General features: G+C 39.6%; 1 protein-coding gene and 1 long non-coding RNA gene across 2 annotated transcripts in view; one reads left to right on the forward strand and one right to left on the reverse strand.

Moving 5' to 3' along the window:
• The first annotated feature begins 808 nt into the window (after positions 1–808).
• Positions 809–21,448, forward strand: part of RNF43 (ring finger protein 43) — a 51,098-nt gene continuing 30,458 nt past the window's right edge. The window contains 2 exon segments of the mRNA XM_032216106.1: positions 809–2,723; positions 20,365–20,487. Of these exon segments, the coding sequence (XP_032071997.1) occupies positions 2,487–2,723; positions 20,365–20,487 (360 nt within the window). The 5' untranslated portion in view covers positions 809–2,486.
• Positions 12,463–16,014, reverse strand: LOC116507112. The gene is made up of 2 exons (XR_004255156.1): positions 15,796–16,014; positions 12,463–13,120 (listed from the first exon to the last, which is right to left on the reverse strand). It is a non-coding gene; the product is annotated as an uncharacterized LOC116507112 (long non-coding RNA).

A 21,448-nucleotide genomic window follows, 5' to 3' on the forward strand; every position in this document is an offset into this window, starting at 1 on the left:
TATAGTAAGCAATTTAAAAGAAAAAAGATCAGTAACAGCCTAGAAATGGGAGATCTTCATTATAATAAAAAGAACAAATCAAAACATCAAATATCTATATTTTCCTTCTTTGATTTAAAGAAAATTGGCCTTTCTCCATATCTAAATAAAATTATTGCAAAACTGGTTTTCACATGGAGTTCTGTACATTACTGAATACTTGACTTTCTAGTAACCTGAATGCTGTACCCAATGGAATTATACCACATCCTAAATTACAGCTTCAAATGGGTAATCTTGCTTTGAAGTTTCCTGTCTGGCCTGTGGTATTACTCATCCAGCTGATGTCAGAAGACAGTAATAGTTGAATTCCAGATTTCTAAAAATCAGCATTACCTAAAATCTTCCTTGCAGTGGCTATTGGGGAAAAAACAACACATCCAAAATTAAAACTTGAAGAAAAGCTATGGTAGCTGCATACTTTAGTATTCTATTTATAAATCAATCCTTCCTTCAGTGATGAATTTACTGCAGTTCTAATTTCAATGTAATTGAAAGTGTCTTACTAAAAATCTTGAAACACAAGATTTGTCTTAACACATTTGATCAAATATTTCCCCTTTCCATTTCTCTGTCCATAATTCTTTGGAAAATGCAGCAAGTGAATCTTGCTCGTATAGTCAGCCAATTCATGTCAAAAGGAGGCAAATGTTAAGTGCAATTTACTACTGAATCAGGAGAGGGAGTCTAAGAACACTGAAAATCACATTCAGGGGGTGGAGTTATTGCCTTTGGCTGCTCCACCCTCACTTTGTGTCAGCAGGTAGAAAGTGCTTGTAGTCCTAGGGGAGGGAAGCCAAGAGCACAAGCTACAAACTACTTTTGCCTTCCAGGAGCTAAGCCAGTTGTGATTTTCGGGAAAGAAGACTTTTTCAAGAGCTCTTCAGAACTTTTCCAGTTCACTTCATCCCACTAGGTCCTGTTTTGCCTTTGAAGAATGATTGCATTGTGTTTTTCATGCAGTCTTCTGATGGATATCTGCTGTTTCAAGCAACTGCCATCCTGCGTGCTGCTTAGATATGCCTACTATGTTTGCTGAAAGAAGGGGAGACAACTCAAATTCAAAAGGAGTTCTCAGAAATTTTCCTGGATTTTTAGCAAGATTTTAAAGTTGTTTTTGGAAACTAGATTTCAGCCACGCCTGACTCACAAGCCTTCCGCCGGGAGTCAATTTTTCTTTCTGATTCAGACTGTGGAATTTCACATTTACCTGTATAAAGAGTTTCTGTAAGTTTTCCCTACTTCCCTTTCCTTACCTGAAATTTGTCGGTAAGATTCAGAATACATTTTGATAAATGAAATATTTTGTCCAAGATTTTTCAAAAAGCTGCTGGTTTTTTTTTTCTCATAGACTTTTAGAAGCAAAACTATGTAATAGGTTTGCATACCAGTTTAAATTTATTTTTTCTTTCTCTGATCAAATGTTTAACTGATAAATTTCTGCGGCTTTTCTACAGCTATAATCACAAGCATGCTTTTTAATGTTTAATTGTGTTAATTTGCATTTAAAGGAAACACATTCTGAGATTTTGCACAGCTATGAAATAAAACACAGGTGTATCTATAGTTGTTTTTCCTGTTTTTTTAGCTTCCAAGTTCTGGAAAACATCTGAGAAATGCCTTTTTTATTTCATAAATTTGGGGAGCCACGGACTATGTTTTCTGTATTAAAAATGACAAACCGCTGGAAAATTCCAACTTAATTTTTTTTAATTCAACAAAGTGAGTGAGGTGCAGGCATTGGAGGCATGCAAATATGAATAAAAGATCAAACAGATGACAATGAGTAAGAAAAAACAGGTTTGCATTCAAATTCCTAAATGCAAGTACATGCATGGTTACTCTGTGCTTTAATGTGTGGCATAAATAGAAACAAAAGACAAAAGTAGTTGGCATTAACAGACAAAAGAATATATGAAAAAAGCAATTCATTTTTCAGGCGTCAACAAGGGCTGCTAAGGTCATCTGATAGCAGGTTCAGTCCTGGTTGCCATCCTAGGATCTAAAAGCCTGAAAGGATTTGAGAAGCTGATATTGTCTTCCATGGGGAACTGTCTAAAATCAGGTACAGCAGTCTTCCAAGAAGAAACCAAGAGCTCTTCATACCATATGCTATTCATGCCTCATTGGTTTTTCTCATCACCATGTCTGAATTTATCTGGAGGAGGAGGAGGAGGAGGAAGACCTGATCTGGGGTTCTTATAATCTTGTGAAGCTCAAGGATTTTACAAACACGTGGCATGAAGAAACTTTGAGAAAAGGGGGAGAGGAGAGCCTGGAAGAAGCTCCAGGTAACTACCCTTTGCTTCTTGTTTGCCCCATTGACTGCAGTTGCACAGAGGACTATAATCCTCAACAATTTTACCAGTTGTTGGAACCTGCTGGTGGGGTGAGGACACATTCCTGAGCAGTATGTGTGGCCAGAGCACACTGCTGCAGCTGGGAGCATGAGTGTTGGCCCCCAGCTACAGCTGGCAGTCCTCTGGCCTTGGCTGCTAATGGCTATGCTGCAGATACGACTAGGCTACTCAGGACTGGCACTGGTGGCAGCAATGGAAGCTGAGCGGACTTTGGCCCAGAAGGCAATAATTCGGGTAATTCCTTTCAAGCTGGAACCCCTCACACTGGAAGGAGTCTTTGCTAGCATTGCAGAGATCACCCCTGCTGAAGGCAAACTGTTGCAGGTAAGCAAATCTTTATTCTGTTACACTTGTTCACTCCCATGCAAGATCTGCTGGCCACAGTGGGGTTTTATTTTGCTTTGTAACTGAAACCATCAAGTAGAAACCATCAGCCCACCTTATAGCTTCACAAAGCTTTCCTCATTGTATCCCTTTTTATAGCTATTCTTCAGCTAAGCAAACATAAATGAATGGGCAGGTGCACATGGTTGTTCCCAGGGACATTTTAATTTTGTTCTGTATGAATGAAATACAAAGGCATGAACTATCAGAGGCACTCTTATTGGACCCATGATTTTGGTTTTACCTCTGCTTATTTTATATAAAAAATCCTGTTCCCTTGGTTCCTTTTAGGAATGTATCAAATTGAGTAATTTCCACATGTTACTGATCTTACCATGCCTTTCAGAAAGTGCTTCAAGTGACAACCAAACCTCTTCTTTCCCACAATCACTCAGGAATGTCAGTCTTGGATTCTCTTACTTTGATCAGAGAGAGATGCTTGGAGGAACTTTCCATAGTTTGAGAAGAAGAACCAACTGGAAAGACTGAATGAATTTCTCTGTTGTGAAGTTCAATCTATTGTGATGGCAGTTTCTGGCCTGACTTCATGTGCCATCTTGTCTTGTAACCTGTGACTCACCTTGCAGGGTCCTCACATGACTTGAAATAATTGTTCACAAGCAGAGTGGTGCAAAACTCAAGCAATGTCATATTATAGAAAATGCAGATAATTAAGTAGCTGATGCCTTCTAGTGGTAATGTTCAGGGTGAAGTTGAAATAGCAAGGGTGTTGGAATGATTGGTTAGATTGAATCAATCAGTTTCAGGATACTCTGCAGGAGAATGGAGAGAGAAAAGAACTTGACAGTGTTATTAGGGATTGATGAATTGTCAGAGTACGTTGTATCAAGGCACTGCAACTGTTCTGGTTGGTTTCTTCTGTGAGGTTCTGGTTGGTTTCTTCTGTGAAGTTAATTCAAATCACAAGGCAAACAAATACATATTGCACACTACCTTTGTATCTTATCATTTAGGAAAGACGACAGCCCACTGATAGATCACCCAGTTTGCAAGGAAACGATCCCCAATCATGTTCCTGATATATCTAGTTCAAATGATCTCAGTTGGAAATGAAAAAGAGTTCCCACCTGAGAAAACTCCAGTTGAAAAAACTGGGGATATCCTCTGACTACATAAAGCAACTCTGTTCATATGAACATGTGTCCTTTTTGAAATAGGCATAATTCAATGACAGGATTTCTTCCTAGGATGACAACTGTATGAACTACTCACTAACAAAACCTATTAAATGTATGTGAGTAACAAGGAAGGAATAATCTCTGCCTTAGATCTTGTAATCTGCTACCACCGCATAAAACAGGCTCATATGCTATTTTTGAAAATATAATCATAGTGTGTGTCAGGAAAAGTAGTCTTTCATATTTGCAGTATACATTGTGGCCTCAAGCTGACAGGGATGTCTACAATATGAGTACTGATCCTAAATCCTTTTCTAGGTAATTCTGAGAAAATCACAATCATTCTGGTCCCAAAGTTATCAATTAGAAACACACTGTTAACAGATCTTAAAATAGGACATCCAAAAACCAGAAGTCAGAATAAGGTGTATTTTCTTGTACATGCCGTTTCAAATTTTAAAGGGCTTGAGCCAAAAAATTAATAGAGATGACATTTTCTGACCATCTTCATTGCTGTACAAATATAATTATTCATGATTTTATATCATACTTTTCTATCCAATCTCTTTCCAAGTGTTCCATATGCTATTATTGTAAATAGTATTTTTCTCTTTTATCTCTATAAGCTGTGAGGAAAGTTAGCCTGAAACAGTGACCAGCTTGAGATCATTTCAAATTATAACACTTCATAGTAACAGCAGTACCTCTGTGTGCACAGCAATTTAAAGAGTGGACAAGGACATCCTTGCTTAACCAAGGCATGCAGCATACCCAAATAGGAAAAAAAGGAAGTAGAGGAAGTGACATAATACGGAATTTTTCAAAATATATTTTTTTGGGTTTAATTACAGAGTTAGGTTACAGTAAGATACAAAAAGGAGAAAATTATAATTAACTTTTTAACATTTTAAGCCCATATTGAGAATGCTTCAGTTTGTGATGTAACACTGTAATAGAAAGTGGAAGGAATTTCATATACCTATAGATCAGCATCCTGAACTTAGCCAGTTAAAGTCTGTTAGTTTTCTACAGTCTGCTCCACCTAACTGTAAGGTAATCTGAATCTGTTTTCAGGTAGCTACATGGGCCATATTCAATGCTCTGATCAGTTTAGATGTATTTATGGCCTCAAACTGAGGTGATGCCCTTTGTATAATTTACCATGAATAATTGTAAAAATTATCATGGCTATTACTTAATATGTCTTAAGAGCAGTTTCCAAAAGAAGATAGATTATGTATGGATCCTAAAATTACTAAAAATGACTATTCGTGTATTAGCTAATAAAAAGGGAAACTGCAATGCCTAAAGGGAAAAAAATTGAAAGGCAAAAAGAGTTTCAAGTGGGGTTATTTTTGGAGAACTATTGTACCACAATTGTCAAAATTCTGCTTTATAGGCTGATAGTGGCATTATTCATTTGATTGTAACTCAAGACCATTTTGGATTGCATAAGTGAAAGCAAGTATCTTGAACTCTTATCTAGAAGAAACAAATAGCTGAACCAGCTGAGCAGTTATTTTGTAGATACAGATTTCCATTTCCAGATGTTTCAAAGCAAACAGCTATGATTTTTCAGATTAAGTGAAGTTTCTGAGAAGTCTTTTAGGGGCAGCTTCATTAAAAACACTGTCATATTGCATCCTGGATGTTAGATATTAAATTATTTAAGATTATCCCAGAGGAGAAGGCAATTGATTTGGTGGATGCAGGGGGTGTCCTTTTTGTATCAGAAGAGGAAGAAGTTGCCATGCAGGCACTTCTTCTGAGGAACCAAACCCTGTTACAGTTTGAAAACTGACTTGCTGAAGGTAGATAGTTTACAACTGCCAGATTGAGAGATTTTATTATATTGACCAGCTCCTTGTGTGGAGAATTAATAGTTTAGCTTGGTGTGAAGGCAAATGTCAATGTGGCTAAGGAAAAAGAGAGACGTCCACCATTTCACTGGGCAACTGGCACCAATAGACTATCTCCTCCTAAGTTAGATGTTCCTCATGGAAAAGGCAGAAGAGTGGAAGGTGAGAATGAATGGCAAATGTTCAAGTTATGGTGCATTTAGAAACAGAAGGGATCCCAGTAGGTGATCAGCCACTAGAAGTTGAAAGCTCAATAGGGGAGTGAACTGACAGTTGAGTAAGACCAAAGGGAAAAGAATAAGGGAAAATATCTCATAGTCTCTAGGTCAGTAACGCAATATCTTTGAAATAACACCACCACCACTTGCTAATCTGGAGACAAAAGAAATATCTGCAGAATGTAATGTGGCCATGAACCTGAGACTTGCTAAGAGTCAGTTATAGACATGGACTGTGGGGCTTATCCATCTTCATGCAATCAACATTCAGATGGTCCCCAGGAGAATCAGTAGCTGACCATTAAAGGAATGAAAGTTCAAGTGTTGCTATCTGTAGAAAGGAGTACAGAACAGAAAAGGAATTGAGATAAATAAAAGGAACAGCTGAGAGGAAAGAAGCATAAGGGATGGGGTAGGGATTTAAACAGGCTAAATTTGAAGCCCAAATTCTCAATGGGAGTTTAAAACAATATGTAGTGTCATTTTAAGTCAGGCTGGTGGTAGTCCCATGTTATAATAGTCTTCGGAGAAAAGAGAAGAGAGAATATCATAAATCATTTTTTATTATACTCTACATTCGTGTTGCATCATAGAAGTTGGTATGTCTTGAAACTGGATAAAATTCAATTTCTTCCAATTTTGTATTTAAAATATATAGAGAGAGCTTGCAATCCAAAGCTACATATGTAGCTTTGGACTGCAAGCTTTTAGCCAGGAATAAACCTGCAGAATTGGAGGTGTGCATCCTGATGCCAAGACAACCTAAGTGTCTAATATAAACTGGACAATCAAAAGGCTGGTTTATAACAGATATAATAATCCACAAGATTTTCATCACTATAGCAACAATATAAAATGTTTTGCCATAGTTTTAACCCCCTCCTTTTCATTTCTATGTATTCATGCTTTTTTACCTATCTCAGTTTATACTTTCATTTTGTCATTGCCAAGCCTTTCTTTGACACCCCCCTTCCCTTATCGCTGTAGCTCATACAATTCGCATTTTCTTTATGTGCCATTCTTATCTCTCTCTCTCTCTCTCTCACCTGTTCTTCCTGCAGATTTTTTCTGTTATAGTTTTTTTTGGGGGGGGGAAGGGGGGTGTTCTACCCAGCCCTGCTTTTCTCTCTTCATTCTTCAGCTCTGTATTCAAAGCATACAGAATTGCTACTCACCCAGCAGTTCATACTCTTCAGAAGGCTATGTTGTGCTATACCATATAACTAGCTAACCACAACAATTTGGATGTTCTGGCAGTAACTTCATAATATTTCTAGGGAAAGGAAAAACACATCTTTCTATTCCCATCCTGTGCAAGCCACAGATATTTCTATAAAGAGGAAGAATTATAGGTATTTCAAATTCCTTTTGGTGGCAAGAAGTTGATTTGTAGGAATCAAAAGGCATAGGCCCAGTTTTATCGATAGCATTTAATTACATTTGTCCTAAATTCCCATTGTTGCTTTTACCAATAAGAAACATGCAACAGCATTTACATGCATTAAATATACGGAACACGGATATTACTATGTCCTTGAATGTGGTAGTAGTTTTAAGATGCTTAATACCTAGCTTTCCTCATGGTGCTAGGTTGTTTTAATAATGTGAGTAAAACAAAGTTTGATCCAAAAATGTACAATGAAACAGTACAATCCTCATACAGTGCCATCTTAAGTTTCATATTTGAGAACCTTCTACATCTCCATGTTATAGAATATGCTGTGTGTTGAATTTTTTTAATATAACTATCAAAGGGTACAAAGCCACAGAAGAGTAATTGAGGCTTTTCTTTAATGTGCAGAAAGATTCTGTAATACATGGGCATCATTTGATATAGTTACTAAGATGCCTCCTGTAAGAAGGATTGGGATTCCTACTATCTGATAAGATCCCTTATACTTGGCCCAATTCTTCACACATGGGTGGATTGGTTAATGCTATAGTCCCTTGTCTATATTTAGCATGCTTCTAACTAAAAGGTGGGTTCCCAATATTGTTATTAGGCTGCTAACATATTTCTTAGTGAAAAGGGGGAAAAGGGGTTGCTATGAGTGGATGAGGACCACATCTGACTCTTAAAATTTTGGGAAACAGATGTTGTATTTCAAAAGATACAAATGAATTTGAATGTTAATTAATGTTAAACAACATCAGAGAGAGACTACCTTACATTGGCAGAGTAATTACATGGGGGGCCAACATCACTTAAAATATTTTTTGGAGTCTCAGCTAGAAGTTGCAGTGGATACACCTAGACTCTCCAGTCTGGTTGCAAGCCACAGTTATTTCAACAGAGCAATAAAGTAGATCCATTTCCTGAAGTCTAAATCTGGACTGGGAAGGGTCTGCAAATGTTATGCAAATTATTATTTTCATTTCAAATTGTTTCTTTCTATTCATCTGTCTTGCCCACAAATGGTTAGCCACATTTTTTTTAACACGTGGTGTAAATATTCTTAGGGTTGAGCACCCTTGTCTCATTCTCCCAATCCAGAGCTCTTTATTTTAGTGGTGATAATCCTTAATTAGCCCATCCCTGATATATTAGTTGCCATAAATTGAATTGATAATGAAGGTAAATCCTACTACTGTATGTCTCTAATGAGGATTTATACTAGAGCCCCTTGTAGCGATGAGACAACCAGGGTTTTCATATTTGCTATAACTAATAATCTAAAGACATGTGGCAATTAATGCAATGATGTATGCACTATGGTGCAGTGAAGCGTTTTCACAATACTAGGACTATTCAGATACTAAAACTTTGGAAGTTTTAAATGAGGTATATACATTTCATTAGAAGTTCTAGTTTCTGCTTTCTGCCATGGTTTCTAAAACTCCAGTTAGATGCAGGAACAACTATCATCTTCCAAAGCGAATGAAGTAACTCCTCATAAAATACAAATTATGGTATATAGTGGTATATAGTTAGTTTATGAAGCTGCCAAATCTCAATTCTTGTTATGATGCTCCATCGGAGACATATCTTGAAGCTCTTATGCCCAGTGGATTGTTCTTCACATCAACTTATTTTATATTTATTTTATATTAAATTTCTTTATGACCGTTGTTTCTTTTCCTTCCTTCATTACTTCCTCACTGTTTCTAACAAAAAGCAAACATTTTTCCATATTGGAAACTGCCTTAAATATTCCTATATAAAAAACATTCTACTGGGCACTACGAATTGCTGTATTACACCATCGACTCATTAAAAAGGCAGGCTGAGAAAACTACTATGCTGAGATAAAGTTGACATGTGTCATGTGAATCTTGAGTAAGATAGATGTCATAGTGCCAAGATAAAAAGCCTATGTAGATCTGGTCCAGATTTTTTATTACAGGTGTGCATGTTTTAAATTAACATAAAGAGAAATATTCATGACACGTATGGCCATCAAAGAAGGCATTTTCAACCTTAGATTTAAAGAAAGGCAAACTCTTCATATCAAAAGTAAACTTCTGAGGAAACCAATGTATATGTTTTTGATTAAGCAATTCTAGTGGCTATTTTTAAAAAAGAAATTACTGTCATATATTTTCTATTATTATAAAGAAGTGTCTAATATCACAATGGTAGCCAGATCCCTCAGATAATTTGAAAGTTGTTGTCCTTGTAATTTCAGCTGAATTTAATATCCTTTGACTGTCCTGGACCCAGTATGGGTCATAAACTTTTTAATGGGTATCTTTAACTTCCCTTGTCCATTGACTGCATTTCCTTAGTGCTGATTTGTGTAATGATTAACCAATAAGTGGGCTTTTGGGCACAAAGTACAATTGGTCTGTGAAGCCCTTTGAAATGGATGCTGTGAAGACTGACCCTCCATTCTTATGCTGAGACACAGATCTAGATCAGATGTTACATCAAAAGGGTTAACACAGTGCAGCTTCAAAAAACTGCTTTAGCTATACAAACACTGTACAATAGCCATAGAGTGACCAGTGAAATTAATAAGGGAACACAAGAATTCCTCTCTTCCTCCAAGCTTAAATGTATTAAATTCTGAATTAGCCTCCCTGAAATTTGAATTGTGAGATTGAAAAGGTTTATTAGCTTCAAGAGAAATATATTATAGCAGAGATTTTGCAATAGAAAAAGTGAAAAGGCAAAACAGAAAGAAAGGCTGCAGCAAATGTTGATTATGTAGTATTCTGTTTAAAATTTGACAAGACAAAACTGTACAGAATCCCACCTTGGAAAAGGTCCTACTAGGAGAAAAACTGGGTGAGAAGTTTTTGAGAAGCATCCCCACCTGGACAACTACAACTCCTTAAATCCTTAGCCATATAGGTTCTCTGAAGAACACTGGATTGGGGAATGCTGATCTAGGATGAACAGCAAGTGTTAAAAGGACAGCATCATTGCTGCTGCTTCTGAATAAACATGAACAGACATGCACTAATATTCCTCACATTTTTCTTCTCCCCCTAACAATTATTTCTTTAAACACCAGCACAGGGGCTCTAAGTTAGATTTCCATGTTCTTTTGAAGTACTTAAGGGTGCTTCTAAACTAGGTATATATTTGGAATCACAAGATCACTCAGGCACAGAAAAGAGTTACCATTTTAGACAGCTGGAATATAAATTGAAATCTCTAGATCCACATGGCTTTTTTTTTTTTTTTTTTTTTTGAGGAAGCCCCACTGAGTCTAACAAAACTTGAAATGTTGGGTTTTAGGACTGCACTCTGGATGTTGCATAAACCAATGGCATCTGCTTGTGCTCAGCCAAATATTAACTATTAATTATTTTCCCCAACCTGATTCTCACTAAATGTGTCTAATTCCCATAATTCTCATCAGCACCAAGTCCAGTTCATTTAAAGGTCCAAATTGAAAAAGAGCTAGGTTAAATTAAAGATGAGGATCTTTTGTAGATTTTATGAATAGCTGCAAACTCACATTTCACGGATCAAACTCTATTTCATCTAATGCTGAGTTGGTAATTGAGCGGCCACACAGATCTACAACTTCCAATTCTTTTGAGGAAGAACCACAAAATATAAAAGTATGAAACAATGTTAATACCATGTTGCAAAGAAAAGCTTCTCAGATCCTGGCTCTGTTCATGATGAGATGAAGTTCCTCTGGCTCTGCACTCACTCTCTCTCTCCAAACTTTAATCTTGAGGTTCAAAACACTGATTATCCTAAGAACACTTACTGGAAAGATGTGCACAATATAGCATACATCATACATTTATAGCTAGTTTCCCTTCCAATGAAAAAATGGCACTCAGGCAACTGGTTGCAAAAAATAGCTCTTTTTAGGTCTTATGGAGGCATCTGACTTTGGAACAGACTTCCCCTCATGGTCTACTATCTTACACTATATTTGTCTTTTAAGGACTGGGGCAGAAATGACTTCAACTCACATTAATGAGCATACATATGTAAGAGACCATAGCAGATGATTAACTATTTTTCCTGCTCAAAAGTATTTTTGTGGGAGACTGGCTTTAAGTCCCACAATTGTTATATATTGACAATGAGTGCTAGCTGGTCTATATTCTTCTGCAACCTGAGTTATCACCTGTAACTGATTGTTGGGATGAGGGTCAGCAGGAAAAAGAGAGAATGAAAAAATGTAAACTTTTTGTGTGGTAACATAGTTTTAAGAATTTCCATTAATATTCCTCACTGGCAGCATTCACACAGCCCACTTCACCTGGGTACTAATTAACTAATTTTCTGGATTTGCAAATATAATGATCCATAGGTTAACCCAATTTTACAAAATGCTGGGCCACAAAAACCCCTACCCAAGGTTAAAACTAATAAAGCATATAATGTTTTACAAAGGCTGCCCCTGCCAAGTCATTACTTAACCAGGATAAACATGCTGTGTGAACACAACCATGGCTTAAGTTATGTCAGTTTCTGTGATATCTGATTTTTCAGATATCAGATGTAAGTACTATGGGCAGATAAGAGCCATGGTGGTGCAGTGGTTAAATGCAGCACTGCAGGCTACTTCAGCTGACTGAAGTTCTGCAGTTCGGCTGTTCAAATCTCACCGGCTCAGGGTTGACTCAGCCTTCCATCCTTCCGAGGTGGGTAAAATGAGGACCTGGATTGTTGTTGGGGGCAATATGCTGACTCTGTAAACCGCTTAGAGAGGGCTGAAAGCCCTATGAAGCGGTATATAAGTCTAACTGCTATTGCTATTGCTATAAGGAAGACATTTTGGCCCAGGTGGGGCTACAGTCTAAAAGAAGCTAATCCTATTCCAGATGTATACCATATCCACATCTCCCATCCTCTGTTAATTTGCAATGTCAGTACTAAGTGCACTATCCAGACTGCATGCAGCTTCACTAGCACAAATTATTGCTCAAGCTTCTTGGCCTAGTTGCCTATCTACCTGGATCATGAGTGCTAGGGTTTCATCTAGTTAATTCTAGCAACCTACACACAGGTCAGAGAGCAGATATTGCAACTATTAAACAAAATTAAACAAAAGCATGAGCAGGGCATTTTATTCAGGATTGTACTCTTAGTTGATAATATTTTTTTCTCTGGGTATCCAGAAAACATCTCATTGTCCTTCAGAGTTACTGGCATTCAGCCTTTATTATTCCCAAACCTGCAAGGTCAAAAAATTCTTGGTAACTGTGGTGCTTGAAGTTCCAAAGATCTAGATAGAGTTCAGTTGAAGGTAGTGTGACCTTTTAGCTTAATCTAAGAATGAAAATATATTAGATTTGGTCCAGTCTCAAGATTACTAATGGAAGCCTGTGCCTCTCCCTTTGCATTGAGTAAGATTTGGGATTAATGCCATAGAATTCCGGAATGAAGACTATGATTGACATTGTTATAATAATCTTAGATCACAATCCATGGCAGAGGTCTGTGACAATATTTTACGTTGGAATTCTATGTATAGGGGTAAGCTTTCTCACCCTTCTTATAGGCTTTTAGAGGACATGTGGTTTATCACTTTGGGAAACAGGATGCTGGATGGGATCCAACAGGATTCTTCCAACTTTCAGATGATCTTATGTCTCAGCACTTATCACTGCAGAGACCACAACTCCATGCCTTGTCTCTTCCAGGGTGTGTGTTGAGCCCTTCTTCCTTCATCAGGGTTGAGGAGACATTCCAATCCCTCCTTTGCCTATAAAACGATTTCTTTTGTCAGTGGGAAATTTTTGCAGGGTGTGATCACTAAGGCAAAATAAAGAGCTCCTTTGAAGTGCAGGAGAGTTACTTAGCAAGCCCCTGGGGGTGAGAATCAAATTCCTCCCTCTCTTAGCAGGACAGGCCTGCCTGAACAAGCTGGGAAGCTGGAGGAGCCAGCAAATGGCTCCTAGTGACACGGGATGCGGGAGATCGAAACCTGCCAACAGCAAGCTCCCAGGCTTTCCAGCAGGAGCACATTAACTCAGCCCAGAGTTCCAAGCTGCACACTTGTTTACAGACCTCCCTGCCCACTCAGCTCCTCTCAGGCTTCTCTGCATGAGCCGAGGCTCCCCATCTGCCAACATCTTGCTTAAGTTGCTATGAACACTAGAAGTGCTTTATTTAAATGGGATTCTGAACATAATGGTGGTAAGGAAACTCTACAAAAAGAAAGTTGCATCAGTTTATGAGCAGTCATGGTTGTTAAGATTTCTAGCACAATTTAGGTAATGTACTGTATCAAAATTCCATTACAATGGTGCTAATTGATCTGGGGCACAATGATTGAATTATGTCTCTCTGGCTGGCTGCTCTAATTATTTGCTCTCTACAGTAGATGGGTAGGGCTTCAACCCATGGCTTGTTGGGGAACTCTGAAAAATGAAATTCAACCCACCTGAAGGGTAACAGATAAAAAAAAAACAGCTGCTGTGCCTGGATGTGGGGGGAGTGAGCCCTTCAAAGCACATTGGCTTTCTCAAGCCTGCATTTATGGAGTGCAGCCAAAAGCAGTCTGCCCCTTCAGAGGTAGTGGGAGCAAAGAGCCTTGGGGGAAAATGTTACAGCACTCAGCATGACAATCCTAGTGTACCTCTGCTACTACAACTACAGTTAAAAAAATACCAACCCCTGAAATGATCTACAATAAATAAAATACGGTCTCTTCAGAAAGACACAGCTACCTGGTTTGGGAATACAGGTAGTCCTTGACTTACAACCACAATTGAACTAAAATTTCTATTGCTACGCCACAGTTGTTAAGTGAATTTTGCTATAGATGGCGCAGTGGTTAGGGTGCAGTACTGCAGGCCACTTCAGCTGACTGTTATCTGCAGTTCAGCAGTTCTAATCTCACTGGCTCAAGGTTGACTCAGCCTTCCATCCTTCCGAGGTGGGTGAAATGAGGACCCAGACTGTGGGGGCGATATGCTGACTCTGTAAACCGCTTAGAGAGGGCTGAAAGCCCTATGAAGCGGTATATAAGTCTAACTGCTATTGCTATTGCTATATTTTATGACCTTTCTTGCCATGGTGGTGAAGTGAATCACTGCAGTTGTTTAAGGAAACACAATTGGTAAGTGAATGTGATTTTCCCCATTGACTTTGCTTGTCAGCAGCATACAAAAGGTGATCACATGACCTCAGGACACTGCAACTGTCATAAACATGAATCAGTTGCAAAGCATCTGAATTTTGATCACATGACCAGCAACGGTTCTAAGTGTGAAAAATGGTGACAGTCACATTTTTCAGTGCTGTTGTAATGTTGAACAGACACTAAATGAACTGTTATAAGTCAAGGATTACCTGTATCTTGATAGATGCAGGTCATTAATGAACTGGTGACTCAAAGCCAAAAAGAGAAAGAGCAACTCTAAGATGAGGAACTTTTCTGTTACTACTGAGCAATGACCCAAAATTGCCCATTATGTAACATTTTTAGACTGGTTTAATTAGCTTTAAAAAAATATAATGCTTCTGGTTTCTTTTACCCCAAAAATGATGTATTACAATGAGGAGTATATATTTGCTTTATATTGAAGTAAAGACATTCTGTATATACTCCAAGAAGTCTCGGTCTTGATTCATACTATCTAGGGCTCAAATTGGCAGACTGTGTTCCTCAACTAAGCCAACAAGTTCTTTGAAAACACAATACATTGGAGAAAAGTGAGGTGACACCCAAAATACCACAAAACGACTCTCATCTATCTCGAGCTTGGTGGTTTCAATAGAAATGTCTTTCAAATTCATTTAGTCTTCAAAATGGAGATAATACTGGCCTGACTGATTGGGTTTTCCCCGCAGCCACTAGATCACACTGGTTCTCCTAATTCATTAATAATAGTTGAACTAGGTTTTTTTTTTATTAAGCTAATTTGGGTCAATGCAGGGGCAAAAGAACTATCAGTTGCATTTGACAGGCTCAGCCACAGAGTGGCTGAATTGGTTTTCCCCAACCCATCTATGGTGGCTTAAAAACCACGGCTTACGACTGAGTGAATTCTCTACATCCAACCAGTTCTGATTTATTTCACAATTATGGCCACCGATAAATTGCCATTTAGTCAGCACTTGTGCCACAGGTTACCTAAAGAGGGGGGGGGAAAGCTCTCAACCATAAGCCATAATTGTCATAAGTTGCGCTATTTAATAAAAGGCACAGCTTGAGAGATACACTCTTAAGAAAAGCACCGCCAGATAACTAGGGGATGGCAATAAAGCCGAAATGCTGAGGGGGATTTGCTGGCTTTCCTCAACATGGCTTCCATAGGTGTCTCTCCTGTTGGAACCCCCCCCCCCTCAGGAAATAGTCCGGCCACATTAGCGGCCCATTCAACTCTACAGTCGCCTGCAGACGCGGGGCCGGCAGTTTAAGACGGCATTTACCTTGCCCAGGGAGCTGAGGCGAGGGGGTGCTCTTTAGGCTCTGTGCCCGCCCTGGGGCTTTTTCCGTGTCTACCAAGCCTGACTCTCCCTGTTTTCTTCTCCCTTTGAGTCGCCGCCGCGAGCCAGCCAAATCCCCCCTCCCCGCCTCCCCGGGGCCGAGGCCGCGATTCTTGTTTGGGCCTCGGGAACAAGAGTGCCAACCAAAGGCTCCGCCTGGAGTGTCGGCAACTCTCTGAGGTGTGTTGGAAGAACTCCAGGCGAGCATCGAAAGGGTTGTTTAATAATATCTGACGGGCGCGGAAGAATTCGGGCAGGCGGCCAAGATACACACGGCCTGTAATAGTTAACTCGATCTGTAAACAGTTCAAACGGCACTGGGGAGGCCACCGGCTCTTACATTAGCGGCCTGCCTTTCATCTCGCCGCGCCACAGGCGGCCTCGCAGGCCCTGCTGGCCGCTCCCGCTGGCTGTGGCGAGAGTTGGAGACGAGGGCCTGCAGGCAAGCCGCAAAGGGACACGGGCAGGCCCGGCCAGCTCAGACAAAGGGCTTCGCTGCGAAGGGCTGACCTTCAAAACTTACCGCGCTGGAGCGAACGGAGGTTTCCTTTGCTCCGCACGTGCTCGAAATCCGCGAGGGCCGCCGCCGCCGCCGCCGGGAGCGCGTCTTTCGTGGCCGCTTTCTCAGCCCCTCGGTTTGCCCGGCCCGGACGGCTCGATGGAGCCTATCTGGCTTTCAAGGCCAGCGGGGTGGAGCGGGCTTCTCCAGCCTAGCGCCCCCTCGATGGTTGTGTTCACACGATATACTTAAAAAGGTTAGATCAGAGGTCTTCAAACTTGGCCATTTTAAGACTTGTGGACTTCAATTCCCAGAATTCTCCAGCTGGAGAAGTGCACAAGTCTTAAAGGGGGCAAGTTTGGGGACCCTTGGGTTAGATAAACGCACCCTGCGATGTTTCCGCAATTTGCTAATCCTGGTTATGCTGCATTATTCGGGTTTGGTGTGTTGTGGGAGCCCAGAACGTTTGCTCAATTTGTGGTGCAATGTACTGGGGAAAGCACAGAAAAATGGATTTTATTCTGCATCCAGGCTAAGCATGCTGGATGAATTGGGACAGCGTCTGGCTTGGAAATTCTGAACGCCTCAGTCCTAAAACATCTGGAAATTCGGATGGAAATTCAGTGTATGGTAGATCTCCCATGCTGTATTTCACCAGCGAAGTCAAGGGCAAGCTTGCAATATATTAGCGCTGAGCTGGGGAAGGTTGCCCAAACTTCCTTTACCAGCTATTTGCAGGTCTTCCACCTGGTCAGATTGTTTCCTCTTCTCCACTAGATAGGTTCTGTTCCAGTGGAGTAATTGCTATTGGCAGCCTGCTAAGGTGTCTCCGATTATGGGGAAATCACACATGCTTTTCCTGGCATTTCTGTCCTTTCTGCTTTCCTGTCTGCTGGTTGCTTTCTATTGCAGTCAGTTATCTTTTTAAAAAAACCCCAATCTTCTACCCTGCCTTCCAGTAATGTAGAAGTCAGGATGTTGTTTGTTTTTCTCATTAAATATAGGCTACAAAGTCTCATTGTCCCACAGTAGGTTATTAGGAGTTCAAAATACACCTTGGCAACAGTGAGGGCACAAAAACGGCGGTCTCTGTGGCATATAGTTCCCTAGTTCCCTGATAATAACCTTGTACATCAGCAATGGGTGTGCAATTAGGGCAGGATTTTGGACTAGTAATTCAGGGTCTGCTTAGTTAAATCAGATTATTAAATCCAGAATCTAATTTTATCTATAGTGTATGGCACCAGTGCTGAGAGAGAAGAGGCATTTCCCTTTGCATTCTGACGAGGTAATGTCCACATGTGTGCTGTACATTAAAATAACTGCAAGCAAAAGAGAAGGAATCTATAGCCTTTCAGATTTTTCTGAATTACTAGTAGCCTAACCTGCATGGTCGATGGTGAAGAATTCTAGTTGTAATTCAACAGCATCTGCATCTGCAGGACCACAAGTCCCTCAACTCTAAATAGCCACAATCTCTCTAGAAATTTGAATGACATGTGCAGGGATGAAGATTTCTGGAAATGCAGCAGCAGAGAGGTTGCAATTTTGGGTTTTTTAAGACTAGTGAACCATACCATGATGGCTAGGAGGTGAAGAACCATATCTTTAAGATGCAACACTCCTTCCTTTGATCCATCAGACATACTGTTGGCCCCACACAGAGAAGCTGCTGTGTAAAATAGGCGTGCCAGCTTTCTTTTAACCAGTGTGTATAAAGGGGGGGGGGGGGGAGATGCTATCAGACTTTCAATGAAATTCTCCCTTGATCCTTTGCCAAAGCTGCCAGCAGGTGTGAGCTCACCTTTGGTCTATCAGACAACAGATGCAACAGCGCAGATGGCCATTCTTTCCTCAGAAGAACAGGCATTACATTAGCCATAAGCCTTTCCCTTGACCAACTGAATAAGGGTTTATGCCAGTTGACAGAACAATCTCCTCCATTAGGTGGCCATTTTTTGTTGTTTAATTGCCCTTTATCATCCAGTTGCAAAGGTTTTCTTAAAGTAATTTCACATTACTTGAAGTTGACTGATCAATTAGTCCCTTTATTATTATTTTTTAAGCTCAGTTTTGTGATTGGAACATTCTACCCCAATTCCCATCCCAGCCATTAGACAGGGCTCTTTTTAAGTAGACCATACCCTTTGGAAGCAACTAAATGGTATTGGAGATGGAGCAACTTCCCAATAACGCACTCTATCTTTCTCTCTCTGGCAAGATTCTAAGCAATTCCTCCATTTGACATCCACAATGGTAACAGCTTGGGCTCTGTGGAGAAACTTGCCAGTTTATAACAATCTGAGTACAAGCGAAATAGCTACCATACTTCAAAAAGCATTGTAGAACTGAAAACAGGACCAAAAAGGTGGAAAAGGGTGTATCCTTATTTTGCATGCTTCCTAAATCAGACACTGGATGACTTGGAATGCTGGTGAACATTGCTTTGATTCAGAAAGGCTCTCTTATGTTTTTTATGGAACAATCATCCATTGAAATTCCAAAAGGAAATCCTTGTGAATGAAAGTAAATTATTTTTCTTACTCTTATATGCATCTATGTTGTATTTATAAATGTTTGTGTGATTCAAGATCGCATGAACAAAGCTTCAGGGCATTTTGAATTCAAAGGAAACACCTCTCTGTGTTTATGGAGCAACTGTAATCTTGCAAGAATAATCCTTTCCTTGCTGCCAGCTTTCTATTCTAAACAGGAATGGTTCCTTCTTTCAGTCCTGTTTGTTTTCCTTGGAGTTTTTGACATTAATTATGAAGGTATCTTTAAAAATGGGACTTGCTAAATGAAAGATTTAAACCTAGACAAACAATTTAGAGACAGTGTCTTTGTGAGTGACTAATTCATACCCAATTTTAGCCGGGACCTTTGCTAGATAATCTTTAACTGGACTAAGAAGCAAACTGATTAGTGGTACAATGAAATAAGAAAAGTCCCATGCATTCCTGGAAACCTTCTACCATATTAACAAATAATGCAGCAATATTTTTGTAGTGGTGGCAGCTACTAAAAGATACTCAAGGGTAACTGTATGTAGAGCACAGGGTATCTTTTTTTTTAACCTCTTGATCAAATACCTGATTGTGCACTGCAGAGCACCTTGTAATCTGTGCTCATTGGGTGTATTGAGTCGACAGATCCTCAGAATTCCCAACAAACATGATAACTGAGCTGTAATGCATAGATTGTGAATCATGATAGATTATGAGTTAAAGAGGCCATCCAGAAGATATTTTAACATTTTTCTTAAGCTTGTGTCTAAAAAAATGGAAGAATGGCTAAGCTCAATGATAATGAAAAAGTGTAAATGTTTGTCTTAAACTGGCTTTGTGTTTTACTGTAGCACTTTACCCTGTATGTTAGTTGCACATCAAGTGTTGATCTGCTGTCCTTCCTCAATAATGCAGTGTATTATCTTCTGTATTACAATATAAGCCAATTACATTATATCTCCCTCATTATATTATACGATCATTATATCACAATACAAAAAAGACGTTGAGACTGGAAAACATGTAGAGAAGAGCAACAGAAATGATAAAGGGTTTGGAGGCTAAATGGTACGGCAAGCAGCTGAGGGAGCTAGAAATGTCTAGCCAATTGAAGAGAAGGATTAGGGGGACATGATAGCTGTCTTCCAGTACTTGAGGGGCTGTCACAAAGAAGAGAAGATTGACTTATTCTCTAGGACACCAGAGGGCAAAACAAGAAGCAATAGGTGGAACCTTATCAAAGAGATTCAATCTAGAAGAAAGGGGGAATTTTCTGACAGTGAGAGCAATTAATCAATGGAATAGCTTGCCTCCAGGGTTGTGGGTATTCAATCACTGGAGGTTTTCAAGAACAGACTGGACAGTCATTTGATTGGGATGGTATAAGACTCCTGCTTTGACCAGTGAATTGGACTAGAAGACCTCAGAGATCCCTTCGAGCCCTATGATTTTATAATTGTCCTTATGATATATCAGTAGTAACTTTCCCTTCCTTTCTCTTCACAGTTCCACCCCCTGTCTTTGTGTAATACCAGTGAGGATGAACATACTGTTCCAGGATTTGTCTCCATTGTCAAACTGGAAAGGCCTGAGCGGGATCTCCGGCCATGCCTGTCATTGGCCAATAAGGTATATGTGCTGAGAACAGACTTCATAAATTCCTTCAGAAAGCTTTTTGATCCGCTCCTTGGTTGATTAGATTGCAAATTAAGTTCCTGAGTATCTATATATTCAAAATAGGTAAGACCCAAACTAAATGGGCAGAGCTACAGTCTCTCATACACTCTAGTTTCTCTTCCTTGCACTCTTTTCCACTGAGAAAGATGAAGCACGAACAAGACTTTTCAGAAATTACCATTCCGGATCATTTCAATTGAGCTGGTATTGCTGGGCCTCCTCTTTCCATTAGCAAAGGGGGAGCAGAGCCTTTGGGAACTGGTATTTTAAAGATTCCATACACATAATAAATGTGTGCATATGTCAGATTTCCATGTGTCTGTCTGGCTTTCTGTCACCTACTTGCCTATCCATCCATCAATCCATCTGCCAGAAATGCATTTACCTTATTTTAACTTAATGTAAAGAGAGGCAATTTGGTATATAGAGGTTAAAGCATCACACTAGAAACCAGGAGATTATGAGTTATAGTCCTGCCTGGGCACGAAGCCAGCTGGGTGATCTTGGGCTAGTCTCTTTCTCTTAGCTCTAGAAAGGAAGCGGTGGAAAACCACTTCTGAAAAATATTGCCACGAACACAAACTTGCGTTTGCAGGGACTTTTCCTGACAGTTTCCAAAAACTGAACACAATTGAACAGATTTTTTTTTAAAAAAAAAAACATGTTATTGTTAAATTTGGTTGTGGAAATGTGATTTTTATCTCAGTTGTTGCTCCCCCAAAATACTCAGCATGATGCAAGCGAATGCTGGATTTCCTAAAGAGGGGAGGGAATACTGATCAGCCTGTGTCTTTAACTCAGCTTCAAACTGCTTCCTGACTTCCAACGGAATAAATGGGACTCTTTGCTAGTCATCCCTGTTGACCATGATTCCATATACAATTTCTGCTATATTGTTTAGACTCCATGTTCA

The sequence above is a fragment of the Thamnophis elegans genome, chromosome 4 (assembly GCF_009769535.1).
Source record: "Thamnophis elegans isolate rThaEle1 chromosome 4, rThaEle1.pri, whole genome shotgun sequence".
Taxonomy (NCBI): domain Eukaryota; kingdom Metazoa; phylum Chordata; class Lepidosauria; order Squamata; family Colubridae; genus Thamnophis; species Thamnophis elegans.